General features: G+C 34.0%; 1 protein-coding gene across 1 annotated transcript; it reads right to left on the bottom strand.

The window, feature by feature from the left end:
- Nucleotides 1–5,045: 5,045 nt before the first annotated feature.
- LOC127723266 (uncharacterized) lies at nucleotides 5,046–10,436 on the bottom strand. Its single transcript, XM_052229833.1, has 4 exons — nucleotides 9,016–10,436; nucleotides 7,939–8,216; nucleotides 7,488–7,595; nucleotides 5,046–5,540 (listed from the first exon to the last, which is right to left on the bottom strand). Exons 1-4 carry the CDS (start codon nucleotides 9,494–9,496, stop codon nucleotides 5,358–5,360), a joined length of 1,050 nt encoding a protein of 349 aa, XP_052085793.1. The 5' UTR covers nucleotides 9,497–10,436; the 3' UTR covers nucleotides 5,046–5,357.
- Nucleotides 10,437–14,209: the final 3,773 nt, after the last annotated feature.

A 14,209-nucleotide genomic window follows, 5' to 3' on the forward strand; every position in this document is an offset into this window, starting at 1 on the left:
AATGAAGCTACTGTAACTATTCTCCTCAGCTTTTCGATTGCATCATAGGTCATGCAGTTAATAGCCATACTGACAAAGAAATATTATTTCTCAAGAGAAAGAAATATTCTGATATACAATTAAGTCCAATCCGTTTTTCAGTAAAACCTGAAAATGAACCGTCTTTTACTTGAAATGAGGTGAGAGTTTTGGTTTTTGTTGGCCCATGTTGAAGGCCTCACTGTGATTCTGAAACGAAGAACAGCAATACAAGCGCTGTTCCTTTGTTTTTGTGTGTATTTTGCTGTGCATGTACTGATTTTGTGTCCTGGATGGATTCCCCATATCATTTGTTTTTCTATTACAAAAATAGAAACAGCATTATTCCTAACAAAGATAGATGCACCGTTACCGCTGTCCGGGACTTGGAAGACACCATTCCACATCCGAACAAGAAGTTTAGAATAAACACTGACAATCTCAGCTTCAATCTGTCAAAAAACCTGATGATGAAAGTTTGATCATGGTGAGGGCATCTATGTTTGTAACTTTCCATAACCTGTTTCATATACGCAAGACCAGGTCTACTCTTAAAAGTTTTCAAGCAGCGGCTGCAAATTAAACTTTTTCGTGTTTGATTTTCTTGTGATCTCTCAGAAACGATTCGTCTTGGAACCTTGAAGGGCAGGTCTCACATTGAAATAAATACTTGGAGTGAAATCGCTTGTAAACTGCGTGCCTAACGTGTACTAAATTCGCATTCATTGTATTTATACAATTTCTTCTGTGTTTTATCTGTCATACACTGTTAAATTCGTGTTTAGAAAATGTATCACATGTTTAGTTCTAACAGTGTTTAAGATTATGACACATGTCATGAATATAACGTTTTTTAATATGTTTTAGAATTAAAGGTTTTTAGGACTTAAACACTTATTTCGAAGCTAGACATGATTCTTAACACAATCCTAAACACTATCTTCAATCAAAACATGTTACGAAATTACAAAAAAAGTGCGCAAGCAATGAATTTAGCCTGCCCCCCTTTTGTGGGAAAAAAATGGTTGATTATATAGGGAATCACTGAGGCATGACTGGAGCGGGCCCCCTCTTAGGCAGTAAATGCCCCCCCCCCCCCCCCCCCTTTGTGAAATTTTCTGGATCCACCACTGGACTGTATGGCAGAATCTGATGGTGTCTGGTTGTTTGGAGAGGAAAACTAAATACATCAAATTAATTGATTTTCATATTTTGCCTATTCTTCCCTATCATTCATCTGGTTTAGAAGTTGTTCGTGTTGCTCGATCTCAGTCACATGCCTTGAATTTTTTTTAAACTTATATACCTTTAAGTGTTATATAAGGGTATATGTAGCTCAATTTTTCAGAGACAAGTGCTATATTGCTCAATCTTAAGTATACAGTGTAGTGTTTTGATACTAGTATGATTGTTGTTTATTTTTTTCGTCGCTTTTCTTTTTGGCTATTGTATTTTTCCATTCTAATTGGACTGATGGTTTTTGATTACCCTCTTGGTATCTTCTCTTTCTTTTTATCAACACTTTTAAGATATCTAAAATTAATATATACATGTATGTATGGCAGGCGTATGGATTTTCGAGTATAGAAAGCGGGCTAATTGTAATAACATTAGAGTAGAGCATTTGCATTATTCACGTATTTGCTAGCGTATCCGTATCGACGTATCGTATAACACGTATACGAGGAAAGGATAAATTAAGTCACGTTGATCCCGATGAAGATATTTTATAATGCATTTTAATTTTAATTTAATTTTAATTGAGGTCGGGGCTAAATCATTTTTTTATACAAATCTGTCCGATACGTATACGTCGATCCTTGCAAGTATATAGATACGTGAATAATGCAAATGCTCTAGTAAGAAGTTCCGTAAGTATTTAAAGGCGTGCGTGCACGAGAACAGTTATCGACAAGAGCGGAGACCATCAAACGAGTAATACATATTTGTGTATAGGAAGATTAATCTTCAGTATAACAGTTCGTTCATTATATATGTAGTATTCATATTTTAATTATGCGTATCTTTTTTGTAGATTGTATGTTATTTGAATGAACTGATGCCATTTGTGGTGCATACTATTGAGGACATTTGTCTTATTGTGTTTTATGTGTATAATAAATTTTGAAGATGGTCACCGCACCCGACAGTCTCTATAATGGTTTTTGTCTTTATTTATACAGAAATAATTTCATTGTAAATATTTGAGACATACGTATCTACTTTTCGTCGTTGGTATTAGGGTGTCATGAAACAATTGGAAGTCAAGAGTACTTAAATGATTTTTTTTCGGTTTAACAGAGTGAATTAAGAAAATAAATAAATTTACTCATTGCCCTGATTATACCTGAACTCATTTCCAGTTTTCGAAATGGATCATCTTGCTCATTTTTTAGGTTTTTTGCAGTGAATTTTGTCTTTTTTGTCAAATCGTCTTTTGTTGGTCATGGTGTTGTCTGTCTCTCTTCGACTTATAGTTTACAACAATTAACCTTTTGGTATCCTCTCCCAACAATTACCCTTTGGTATCCTCTCCCAACAAGTACCCTTTGGTATCTTTTCCTAACAATTACCTTTTAGTATCCTTTCCAAATAAGTACCTTTTAGTATCCTCTCCCAACAATTACCCCTTAGTACCTAACAGTTACCCTTTAGTATCCTCTCCCAACAATTACCCTTTGGTATCCTCTCCCAACAATCACCATTTATTATTCTCTCCCAACAATTATGCTTTATTATCCTCTCCCAACAAATACCTTTTAGTATCCTCTCCCACCAATAACCCTTTAGTATCCTCTCCCATAAATTACCCTTTAGTATCCTCTTCCAACAATTACCCTTTGGTATCCATTCCAACAATTACCCTTTGACGTCCTTTTCTAACAATTACCTTTTGGTGTCCTCTCCCAACAATTACTTGTACCCTTTGGTATCCTCTCTTAACAATTACCGTGTGATATCCTTTCCAAATAATGACCTTTTAGTATCCTCTCCCAATAATGACCTTTTAGTATCCTCTTCCAACAATTAACCTTTGGTATTCTCTCCCAACAATTACCCTTTGATGTCCTTTTCTAACAATAACCTTTTGGTATCCTCTCCCAACAATTACTTGTACCCTTTGCTATCCTCTTCAAACAATTACCGTGTGGTATCCTCTCCCAATAATTACCTTTTAGTATACTCTCCCAACCGTTGCTTTTTGTATCCTCTTCCAATAACGACCTTTCGGTATCTCTCAAAACAATTACCTCTTTATATATTTCCCAACAATTACCACTTGGCATCATATCCCAACAATAACCCTTTGGTATCCTTTCACAACAATTACCCTTTGGTATCCTCTCACAACAAATACCCTTTGGTATCCTCTTACAACAAGTACCCTTTTGTATCCTCTCACAACAGTTACCCTTTGGTTTCATCTCCCAATAATTACCATTTGGCATCCTCTCTCAACAATACCCTTTGGTATCCTATCTCAACAATTACCTTTCGGTATCCTCTCCTAAAAATTACCCTTTGGTATCCTCTCCAAACTATTACCATTTGGTATTCCCTCCCAAAAATTACCCTTTTGTATCCTCTTCCACTAATTACCCTTTGGTATTTTTTCACAACAATTACCCCTTGGTATCCTCTCCCAACAATTACTTTTTGGTGTCATCTTCCAACAATTACCCTTTGGTATCCTCTGCCAATAATAACCCTTTAGTATTCTCTTGCAACAATTACCCATTATCATTCCCTCCCAGAAATTACCCTTTTGTATCCTCTCCCAATAATTACCCTTTGGTATCCTTTTACAACAATTACCTTTTGGTATCCCCTCCCAACAATTACCCTTTGGTATCCTCTGCCAATAATAACCCTTTAGTATTCTCTTGCAACAATTACCCTTAATCATTCCCTCCCAAAAATTACCCTTTTGTATCCTCTCCCAATAATTACCCTTTGGTATCCTTTCACAACAATTACCCTTTGATATCCTCTCCAAACAATTACCTTTTAGTATCCTCTTCCAACAATTACCCTTTGGTATCCTCTGCCAATAATAACCCTTTAGTATTCTCTTGCAACAATTACCCTTTATCATTCTCTCCCAACAATTACCCTTTAGTAATCTCTCCCAACAATTACCCTTTAGTATTCTCTACCAACTATTACCCTTTGGTATCCTTTTCAAACGATTACCCTTTAGTACTTCTCCCAAATATTACCCTTTAGTGTCCTCTCCAAAAAATTACACTTTAATATCCTCTCCCAACAATTACCCTTTTGTATCCTCTCCCAACAATTACCCTTTTGAATCCTCTCCAAACAATTACACTTTGGTATCCTCTCTTAAAAATTACCCTTTGGTTTCCTCTCGCAATAATTACCCTTTGGTACCTTCTCCCAACAATTACCTTTTTGTATCCTCTACCATCAATTACCATTTGGTATACATCTCCCACCAATTACCCTTTGGTATCCTCTCCCAACAACAACCTTTGTTATCTTCTTACAACGATAACCCTTTGGTATCCTCTCCCAACAATTACCCTTTGGTATCCTCTCCCAACAATTACCCTTTGGTATCGTTTCCCAACAATTACCCTTTGGTATCCTCTCAAAACAATTACCCTTTGGTATTCCCTCCCAATAATTACCCTTTTGTATCCTCTCCCAACAATTACCTTTTGGTATTCTCTCCCAACAATTACCCTTTGGTATCCTTTTCCAATAAGTTCCCTTTTTCCCTTCTTATTTTTATATACATGAGAATTGGTATTAGCAAAATATTTCCAAAAAGTCAAACAACAGTATACAAAACACAACATAGAAAAATAAAGACTGAGCAACACGAACCCCATGAAAAAACGGTGATGATCTCTGACGCTCTGGAAGGTAAAGCAGATCCTGCTCCACATGTGGCACCTGTTCACATTAATGTACACACAAAAAGAACGTCAAAGTACACAAGTCATGATCCATACATTGTATGTATATCTAGATCCCTCGGAAGCATTATATGAATGTTCAGATTTCGTGATATAACATCAGTTTAATACTAAGAGACTTGTATGCATCCTACCATCCCTCATAAAAGTAGTAGATGTTTTAAATCATTACAGACCAATAATGTTAAGATAGTACCAGGCTTATGATTAAGAACGCATAAGACCCATCAGTCGCTTAAACAACATACCTTAGGAAGCTAAATACAATAATAAATTTGCATGACAAACAAGCATTTATAAATTAAGAGTTGGAAAAAATACGTTCCTATATACATATAATATCTGATTCTTTATGAATACTTGAGTTCGATCTCTGTTGTTTACGGTCTGTTGGTGTCAATGTATTGGCCAATCAGGATTCCCACCACTGGAATATATTCCTCTGAAATAGTGAATACACGGACGGGCGTGCTCGATTCCATATTTCTTAAAATTATCAAAGACATCAAGCATTCCAGCTTCTGTATGGTTACCTTTGTTACAAGGAGACGGAAAGAAAGTTGTCTGGCAAGGATCATTCTGAAAAAGTAATCAGAACAGTTACTGTGTTATAGCAGTAGACATAAAGAAAACCAATGTTAAAGCAGTTGAATTAAAGAAAATCAATGTTATAGCAGTAGAATTTAAGCAAACCAATGTTATAGCAGTAGAATTAAAGAAAACCAATGTTATAGCAGTAGAATTAAAGCAAACCAATGTTATAGCAGTAGAATTAAAGCAAACCAATGTTATAGCAGTAGAATTAAAGCAAACCAATCTTATAGCAGTAGAATTAAAGAAAACCAATGTTATAGCAGTAGAATTAAAGAAAACCAATGTTATAGCAGTTGAATTAAAACAAACTAATGTTATAGCAGTAGAATCAAAGAAAACCAATGGTATAGCACTAGAGGTAAAGAAAACCAATGGTATAGCAGTAGATTTAAAGCAAACCAATGTTATAGCATTAGAGTTAAAGAATACTGATGGTATAGCAGTAGAATTAAAGAAAACCAATGGTATAGCAGTAGAAGTAAAGAAAACCAATGGTATAGCAGTAGAATTAAAGAAAACCAATGTTATAGCAGTAAAATTAAAGAAAACCAATTTTATAGCAGTAGAATTAAGGAAAACCAATGTTATAGCAGTAGAATTAAAAAACACCAATGGTATAGCAGTAGAAGTAAAGCATACCAATGTTATAGCAGTAGAATTAAAGCAAACCAATGTTATAGCAGTAGAATTAAAGCAAACCAATGTTATAGCAGTAGAAATAAAGCAAACCAATGTTATAGCAGTAGAATTAAAGAAAACCAATGTTATAGCAGTAGAATTAAAGAAAACCAATGTTATAGCAGTAGAAATAAAGCAAACGAATGTTATAGCAGTAGAATTAAAGCAAACCAAAGTGTTAAAGCTGTAGAATTAAAGCAAACCAATGTTATAGCAGTAGAATTAAAGAAAACCAATGTTATAGCAGTAGAATTAAAGAAAACAAATGTTATAGCAGTAGAATTAAAGCAAACCAGTGTTATAGCAGTAGAATTAAAGCAAACCAGTGTTTTAGCAGTAGAATTTAAGCAAACCAATGTTATAGCAGTAACATTAAAGCAAACCAATGTTATAGCAGTAGAATTAAAGCAAACCAGTGTTATAGCAGTAGAATTAAAGAAAACCAGTGTTATAGCAGTAGAATTAAAGCAAACCAATGTGTTAAAGCAGTAGAATTAAAGAAAACCAATGTTATAGCAGTAGAATTAAATAAAATCAATGTTATAGCAGTAGAATTAAAGAAAACAAATGTTATAGCAGTAGATTTAAAAAAAAAAACAATGTTATAGCAGTAGAAATAAAGAAAACCAATGTTATAGCAGTAGAATTAAAGAAAACTAATGTTATAGCAGTAGAATTAAAGAAAAATAATGTTATAGCAGTAGAATTAAAGAAAACCAATGTTATAGCAGTAGAAATAAAAGAAAAACATAAAATCTGAAGCAACAACTATCAGATAAAACACAAATAAGGTGCACTGTATGACCAACAAGTATGGTCAATATCCCGCGCATGTGTTTCACTCAAGGGCAAACAATGGGGAAGTTATCGAAACTGGGTAAAAGTTGAATATTAAAGCGTCTAAATATAATATTATTAAACAGTTGTTTTACAATTTAAAAAATATATCAATAAACTATAAATAAAAATAACACATTATAAAACATTAAATGTCGTGCATCCGAAGAGCTTTTCCAATTTACCTTCACAAGGAACGACCAAGCCTGAACATTTGAAATTCATAGATGTATAAATATTTAGAAAAGAAAGAAGCTATATATGGACAAAAGGGTCCCAAAACGAATAGCAAAATTCTTCCAAGGTTAAATCTTGGTTAGCTTTATTTTTAATACATTATTGCCTGGAGAGACAAATAGACGGAACATTACAAGATGTCATGTACCAGTTTGTAGGTGATATATATAGATATCTTACCTTATTGGTGTAGAGTGTGACGAATATTTCCTTGCTGTTATCTAAAGCATATTGGTATCCTGCCAATTTAGCTCGGTCAGATATTTGGGGGAACGTGATGTAACCAACCTGCAAAATATAGCATGAATTTATTTATTTAAAATAACAAACCAAGAGGTCCGTTACATCTGTGAATATGATAAAAAATATATTTTTATGACCTCAAGATATGAAGGTTATTAGTACTGCTCTTTTCACCATTTGCTTGCGACCGTACAGTCATGCTAAATACACAAGTTTAAGTATTTTTCTCTGACTATATATCGGTTCAAACTTTTGTGTTTTGTTTCTGTTCGTTTTGTTTTTCTTTTAAGAAATTGCGTTTAAAATATGCGGTTGTTATTCATGTAAAAATCAGAACACAGACAACATCTTGACCAATAGAGTATCGTGAATCAAAATATAATTTTACCTGAACATCTATACTATCGAAAATGTCAATCATGTGTCTGACTACGTCTTGTGTTTTCCCGTTGTACGTAATCATTTTCTGTGTACTACCACAGCGTCCCCAGTGCCAGCTGACGGAGTAATGGGTAAGTAAACGACCATGGATCTGTTTCATGCTTTCTGTTTTAATCATGTTTAGGTGATGTAAGTACCGCGTTTGTTCTGATTGTCCACTGTGACATTTTATTGATGCATATGCTTCATTGTTGACTGCAACTCCATCAAATTTCTCATTTGCAGCTAAATATTTACAGATGTAAAAAAAAACAAAAAAACATAAAGCTTCAGTAAACAAAATAAGAATAAAAAGTTATGGTTTTATTGGCAACGAGACAACTTTTTGTTTAAGATATCACCGTACGGCCTTGATCAATGAGCAAAACCCATATCGTACAGTAAGCTACAGAATACCCTGGATGCCAAATGTGGAAAAAAGATAAAAAAAGCAAACAGTCTGATTAACCGTAACAGAGCTTTTGAATAAGATTATGTGATTTGATTTAACTTCTATGTGAAAACAGGACAGCAATAGGTTGTGTAAGGACAATTTGTTTATATTGAAATCACAATTTAGACCGGTGATGCTAAATTTATTTGATGTATTTTTCTATTCTAAGATCTCTTGTAAATATATATCGCGTCAAAACTTCTGTTATGTATGGCATTGCACATGTTGCAAGGAAACCATATATTTAACAAGATTTCGCTTTCATGCCTAGATGTTTAAATGTTGTTGTCTGTATTTACATGTGTACATTGTAAAAAGTGTCAGATATATCTTTGCTTTAGTCACGTGGCTTGAGTATACCTGCATGTAGAAAAGAGAATGTAAATGGGGAATGTGTTAAAGAAAACAACCAGATCAAAGAGCAGAAAACAGCCCAGGTCAACAATGGGTCTTCAACGAAGCGAGAAAAATCCCGCCCCCGGAAACGGGCTTCAGCTGGCACCTAATTGAAAATGTATATACTAGTTCAGCGAAATGTGTATTAGTGAACATATCAGATTCCTATACTTTTATATAGCATTTTTACAATACCTGCACAATGATCGTTGTACCAGACCACGTGCTTAATCAAATCCTTTTCTGATACGTCAATATCACTAACAGCAAAGAGTGCATAGATCTGGAGCCCAAGCACTGTCGAATGACCTTCATTTAATGTTTGTTTTATCAATTGAATTCCAGGAAGTCCGCACGATTTGGAATTAAACCCATCACGCAATTTATGATGAATGTCTGCAAGAAATATCTTTCGAATTTCTCTTCCCTGGACTTTACATGTGCTCCATAGCCATTGTCTTCTGCTATGACTATCCCAGGTATGTGTAAAGCATTTTGAATGTTTATCCCAATTCAGAAAGTCACGTTCGCTACATCCGGGTATCGTTGGGTCATAACCGTCCCTCCATACATATATGGCATATCCAGTGTTCATTCCCGTCAGCAGAAAACATGTGGACTTTTGTATGAACAAAAATAGAACTACAAATAGAAAAATCAGTAAATTAGATGCCATATTGGCACGCCAACCTTACGTTAAGTTGAGAGATAATTTTCCTTTACAGATAAGAATATTTACATCGCGTAACATTCGTGTAAGCCTAGTCGGAAATTTACTTAAATATTGTATCCTGTTTTGAATTATGAAGGTAGTAACATTATGTAAATTATCGGGAAAATCATTGTTTATAAATTACGATTAAAACCTTTTGAAGACATAATTTCATTCAATTCATTCAACTTATGCGTTAGTCCTATAAAATAAGCCTTCGTAGGTTCATATCTTTTGCTTTCGATGTTTTTTTATCGGATATTTTTTTTTACTATCAATGCTGAACCTGGTGCAGGCAGTCAATTGTAATTCATTTCAAAACTTAATCCAGTAGTAGCAATTTGTTTATCGGATAGAAATAAATGCAAAGATAACATTTATTATTTTATTGATGCAGTGTATATGTTTCAATGTCGGATAGCTCGTGTGTCCTTTGTTTAAAACCCCAAGGGTGACTGACGAATAGAATGTGGTCACTTTGGTCTGCCTCCGACCGACAAGAAAACATTTCCAAAGTGGGTAGTCCGTTTGGCTGTGCGGGATGTATAAGTACGCAGCCACGTCAGGTCAAAGTTGGACGTGTCCCGTGTAAAGAGAGCGACATGCTCTCTGAACGATAAGAACACTTGCATCAACTATTTGAAGGGTCCGTAGGTGGACTGTTTCAAAACAAAATTTCTGTCTCTATCCAAATTGAATATACTCTCAATTTCCAGTGGCAGTCCAAATTTCCCCGACCTTCATCCAGATCGACTATTATTACAGAACATATCTAATTATTTCATCACTATGTACTGACTAATGTTAATTTGTTCTTGTCCTGAAAATGAATAAACTATTTGCCGCTGGACGTAAAGCAACCAACAATCAATCATCTTATGGTGTACAAAACATACTTTAAATATAACCGTCAAATTCGTTTTATTTACGTTTTCTTAGAAATATAGAATCGGCACATTTTTTTAAAGTAAAATGGCGAGATGAAAAATGTTTGTCAACAAAGGATAAAAACGGATGGATTAAAAACATAATTTTGCAATATAAATGCGGTAAGAGATTATTTGCATTCATTTGAAAATGCTACGAGAAAATATCTGCTTCAAATAAGACTTCGTGGTTTGGCATTGATAGTAAAAAAAAATATTCGATAAAAAACGTCGAATGCAAACGATATGAACCTACGAAGGCTTATGTTATAGGACTACTTATTAGAGCTACCTTGGTGGCTTGGTGGTCTAAGCAGTTCAACTACTTTACCACTAGCTTGTCAACACTTTGTGAGTCTATACGGCCCAGCACATGACTAGTGCTTTTGACTTCAACTTAAGTGAATAGCATTGTCAGTTCTCTCCGGTTTCCCCCACTACTAAAGCTGACCGTCACAATATAGCCAATGAAGTAGCGTTAAACACCTATCAATTAATCAATCAATAAACTTCTAAGATACATTACTTATTTCAGGCTAAAGCTTTATCGTATTTGTGTTCGACGTTTTCTGTACTAACTTTTACTGTTTGAAAAGTTACTTAAACCACGATATACATGTATATGTCTTATGCAATATCCTAAAGTTGTGTTTGTCATTTGGAGAATATTTTGCTGATTGCAGATCTTTGATTGTTTACGCATAATAATCTTCAATTTATTCAAACTTTTTAACACTTCGAAATATTCATTGCATAACCTATTGTTTATAGACGACTGTTTGTTGTCCTCTAGTTCTTTTTTTTGGTATTTGTATCGCTGGGCTGCTGTCTCATTAACATTTAGCATGTACCGTTAAGTGTAATTGGGCGATAAATTACATTTTAGAGGGATTAAATCAATCAATTTGAAGAAAAAAAAATTCTGGTAACTTGGTCTTTAAACAATAATGTATGAAATCTAGTAAAAAATCTTAAATGACCGCCTTGTATATTGTGGAATATCAGCAAAAATATGTATATCTATCTTAAACCAACGAAAATTGACCATAAGGAAGATGGAGACAAAATGTTGATTTTAAGAATATACAATGCATTTTCCTCAGCATTTGTAAGACAGATATCTACAAATCTCCCGCCTTTTGCTGCAAAAAAAGTATAACAAGCAGGTACTAAAACGTCATAAAATGTAGATCAGTTAAAATAGTGCTAATATTTAGTGATTCAAAAAACGGCTAGAAGAAACAATATAAAATACGTATCAAGAAATGCTTAAATTTGACAGAAAAGCAAGCTGGAACTACATAAATAAAAGTACATTAATGTCTTCTATAATTTGATTACGCTTACATATAACAATAATATTTAAATATATTTATATATGCACTATTGATATTATAACTGATTGAAATGACTAACACAAATCGTTGATAGTTTCTATTTAGTAATCCACAACCTTTTAAGACTCTTGACATATTTCACAGATACATGTATACACACTGTATGCTGTCTATTGCTTTTATGTGTCGTTGGGTTGTTGTCTCATTGACGTATACCTCCACATCTCCTTGTATTGATACATCTATATCTGCAAAAACTTACTTGTTCATTTCCTGAATGATCAATTGTACCATTTGTATCTTTAATCCTGATGTACAGGTAAAATGATGTCAACAAGGTGTAACTTTTTAAAAATAGTGTGTATAAACAACACTGTTTGATAATATTAACTTACATAGTACATTATGTACCTGCTATATTTAGTCGTGAGGAATTTGACGTAAATAAAACTAACTGGTGTAGGGTAAATTATGAAAACATTAGGCGGCTGACAAAAACGACAGAGACATTTTGTTATGAATATTTAAATTTTAAAATGGGAAATTGTATTTTCAGAAGAGGTTACTATAAAAGTTGAACGACCCAGTATTATGTAGCAAGAGCGGTAACCCAAATATTCCTTTTCTTTTCTTTTCCTGAAAATATAACAGGAGAAGTTATATATTCTCATATATTATAATTAAATAAAATATAAAGTTAAACAAAAAGTAAGTTATTCTTTTAAAATTAGGAACATTTTACACAACCACGGGCTTGATTTTAGAAATAGAATCAGTTTAACTTTAAAAAAATGACATTGCCCGATCACTGACCTACGTTTAATATCTGTCGCTGGACTTGTGAAACGATTCGTACAACATTATTAGCTAATCAGAAAAGCACGATTATGCCGAGGAAAATTGTGTCTTCAAATATCCTATTTTTACATTTTTAAATTTGTACAAAACGCTAATGTATGAAAGATTATTAATAATATTACCACCACGAAATAGCAAACAATGCTGAAAAGGGACCAACATATTTGCCTTAGTACTTTCTTACGCAAACTAATGCAAATTTGTAATTTGTTTGCATGCTGTTTTTTTTTTGTGGCGGTGGGGGTCAGGTTGAGTACAATCTTCTACATTTTTATGGATATTTTACTTTTTCCGACGAGCCTTTGTTCAGTAGATTTTGTTGAGTTGTCTTTTACGTCCCGAAATTCCTATGTCGCAAGAAAATTCAAGTTTGACATGTGCCGTGTCATGATCCTTATTAGGCAAATATTAAGGTAAAACGCCATCTATGTCCCATGCTAATCTTAATTGAGATTGTAAAAATGTGTCATATTTAAAAAAAAAGAGTATTCAAAAGTAAAAATAAAATATCCCTAAAACGGGTCCTACATATAACTCTTCAAAAATGCCTGAAAAACATCGTGTTTGTGTGTAAAAGAGAGGCGAACGAAAAATAAAGGACATTCAAAATCGAAAATAAACTGGTCTATTGGATGTTTGATGTGTACTGATTGATATGTTATGTCTTAGATGCATGATTTGTTTTATGAGTTTTTATTGGCCTTGAACTAGGAATGACAGTAACTGCCACTAATCTCAGATCTGTACGTAGTGTCTTTTTGTTGTAGGGATGTATAAATACCCTCCGTCCGGTCTGTGTTTTTGATAGATGTCTTTCTGCTTTATGTTGAGCTGATGAGTTAAGCTCTTTTCAACTGATTTTTAGTTTGTTCTTATGTTGTACTGTTAAACCACTATCCAAGGTTAGGGAAGGGTTTGGAGCCAACAAACTAGTTTAACCCCTACACATTCTGTATATGCCTGTCCCAAGTCAGGAGGCTGTAATTTAGTGGTTGTCGTTTGTTGCTATTTATCATATTTGTTTTTCGTTCATTGTTTTGTACATAAAGCAGGTCGTTAGTTTTCTCGTTTGAATTGTTTTATTTTTGGCATTTTGGGGCCTTTTATAGCTGACTATGTGGTATTGGTTTTTCTCATTGTTGAAAGCCGTAATTGTTAACGTCTATGTAATTTGGTCTCTGCTTGGGAGTTGTCTTATTTGCAATCATACAATATCTTCTCATTTTTATATTGACAACGCCATGACAAAAAAAAAGAGAAGACTAAAAGACAAACAACAGCATACAAAACACCAAATAGAAAATAAAAGACTGAGCTACACGAATCCCACCAAAAACCGAGGGTGATCTCAGGTGCTCTGGAAGGGTAAGCGTATCCTGCTCCACATGAGGCACCCGTCGTGTTCCTAAAAGTTACGAAAGGATGATTTCAACTTCATCACTTGGAACTCTTGGTTTAACAGTTTCATTGTCAGCAGCAACCCTCTATCAATGAAATCATGATTGGATATCACAGCCCTTATATATCATATCAACTGGGAGATATATACTTCATAT

The sequence above is a fragment of the Mytilus californianus genome, unplaced genomic scaffold (assembly GCF_021869535.1).
Source record: "Mytilus californianus isolate M0D057914Y unplaced genomic scaffold, xbMytCali1.0.p SCAF_13, whole genome shotgun sequence".
In the NCBI taxonomy this organism is placed as follows: domain Eukaryota; kingdom Metazoa; phylum Mollusca; class Bivalvia; order Mytilida; family Mytilidae; genus Mytilus; species Mytilus californianus.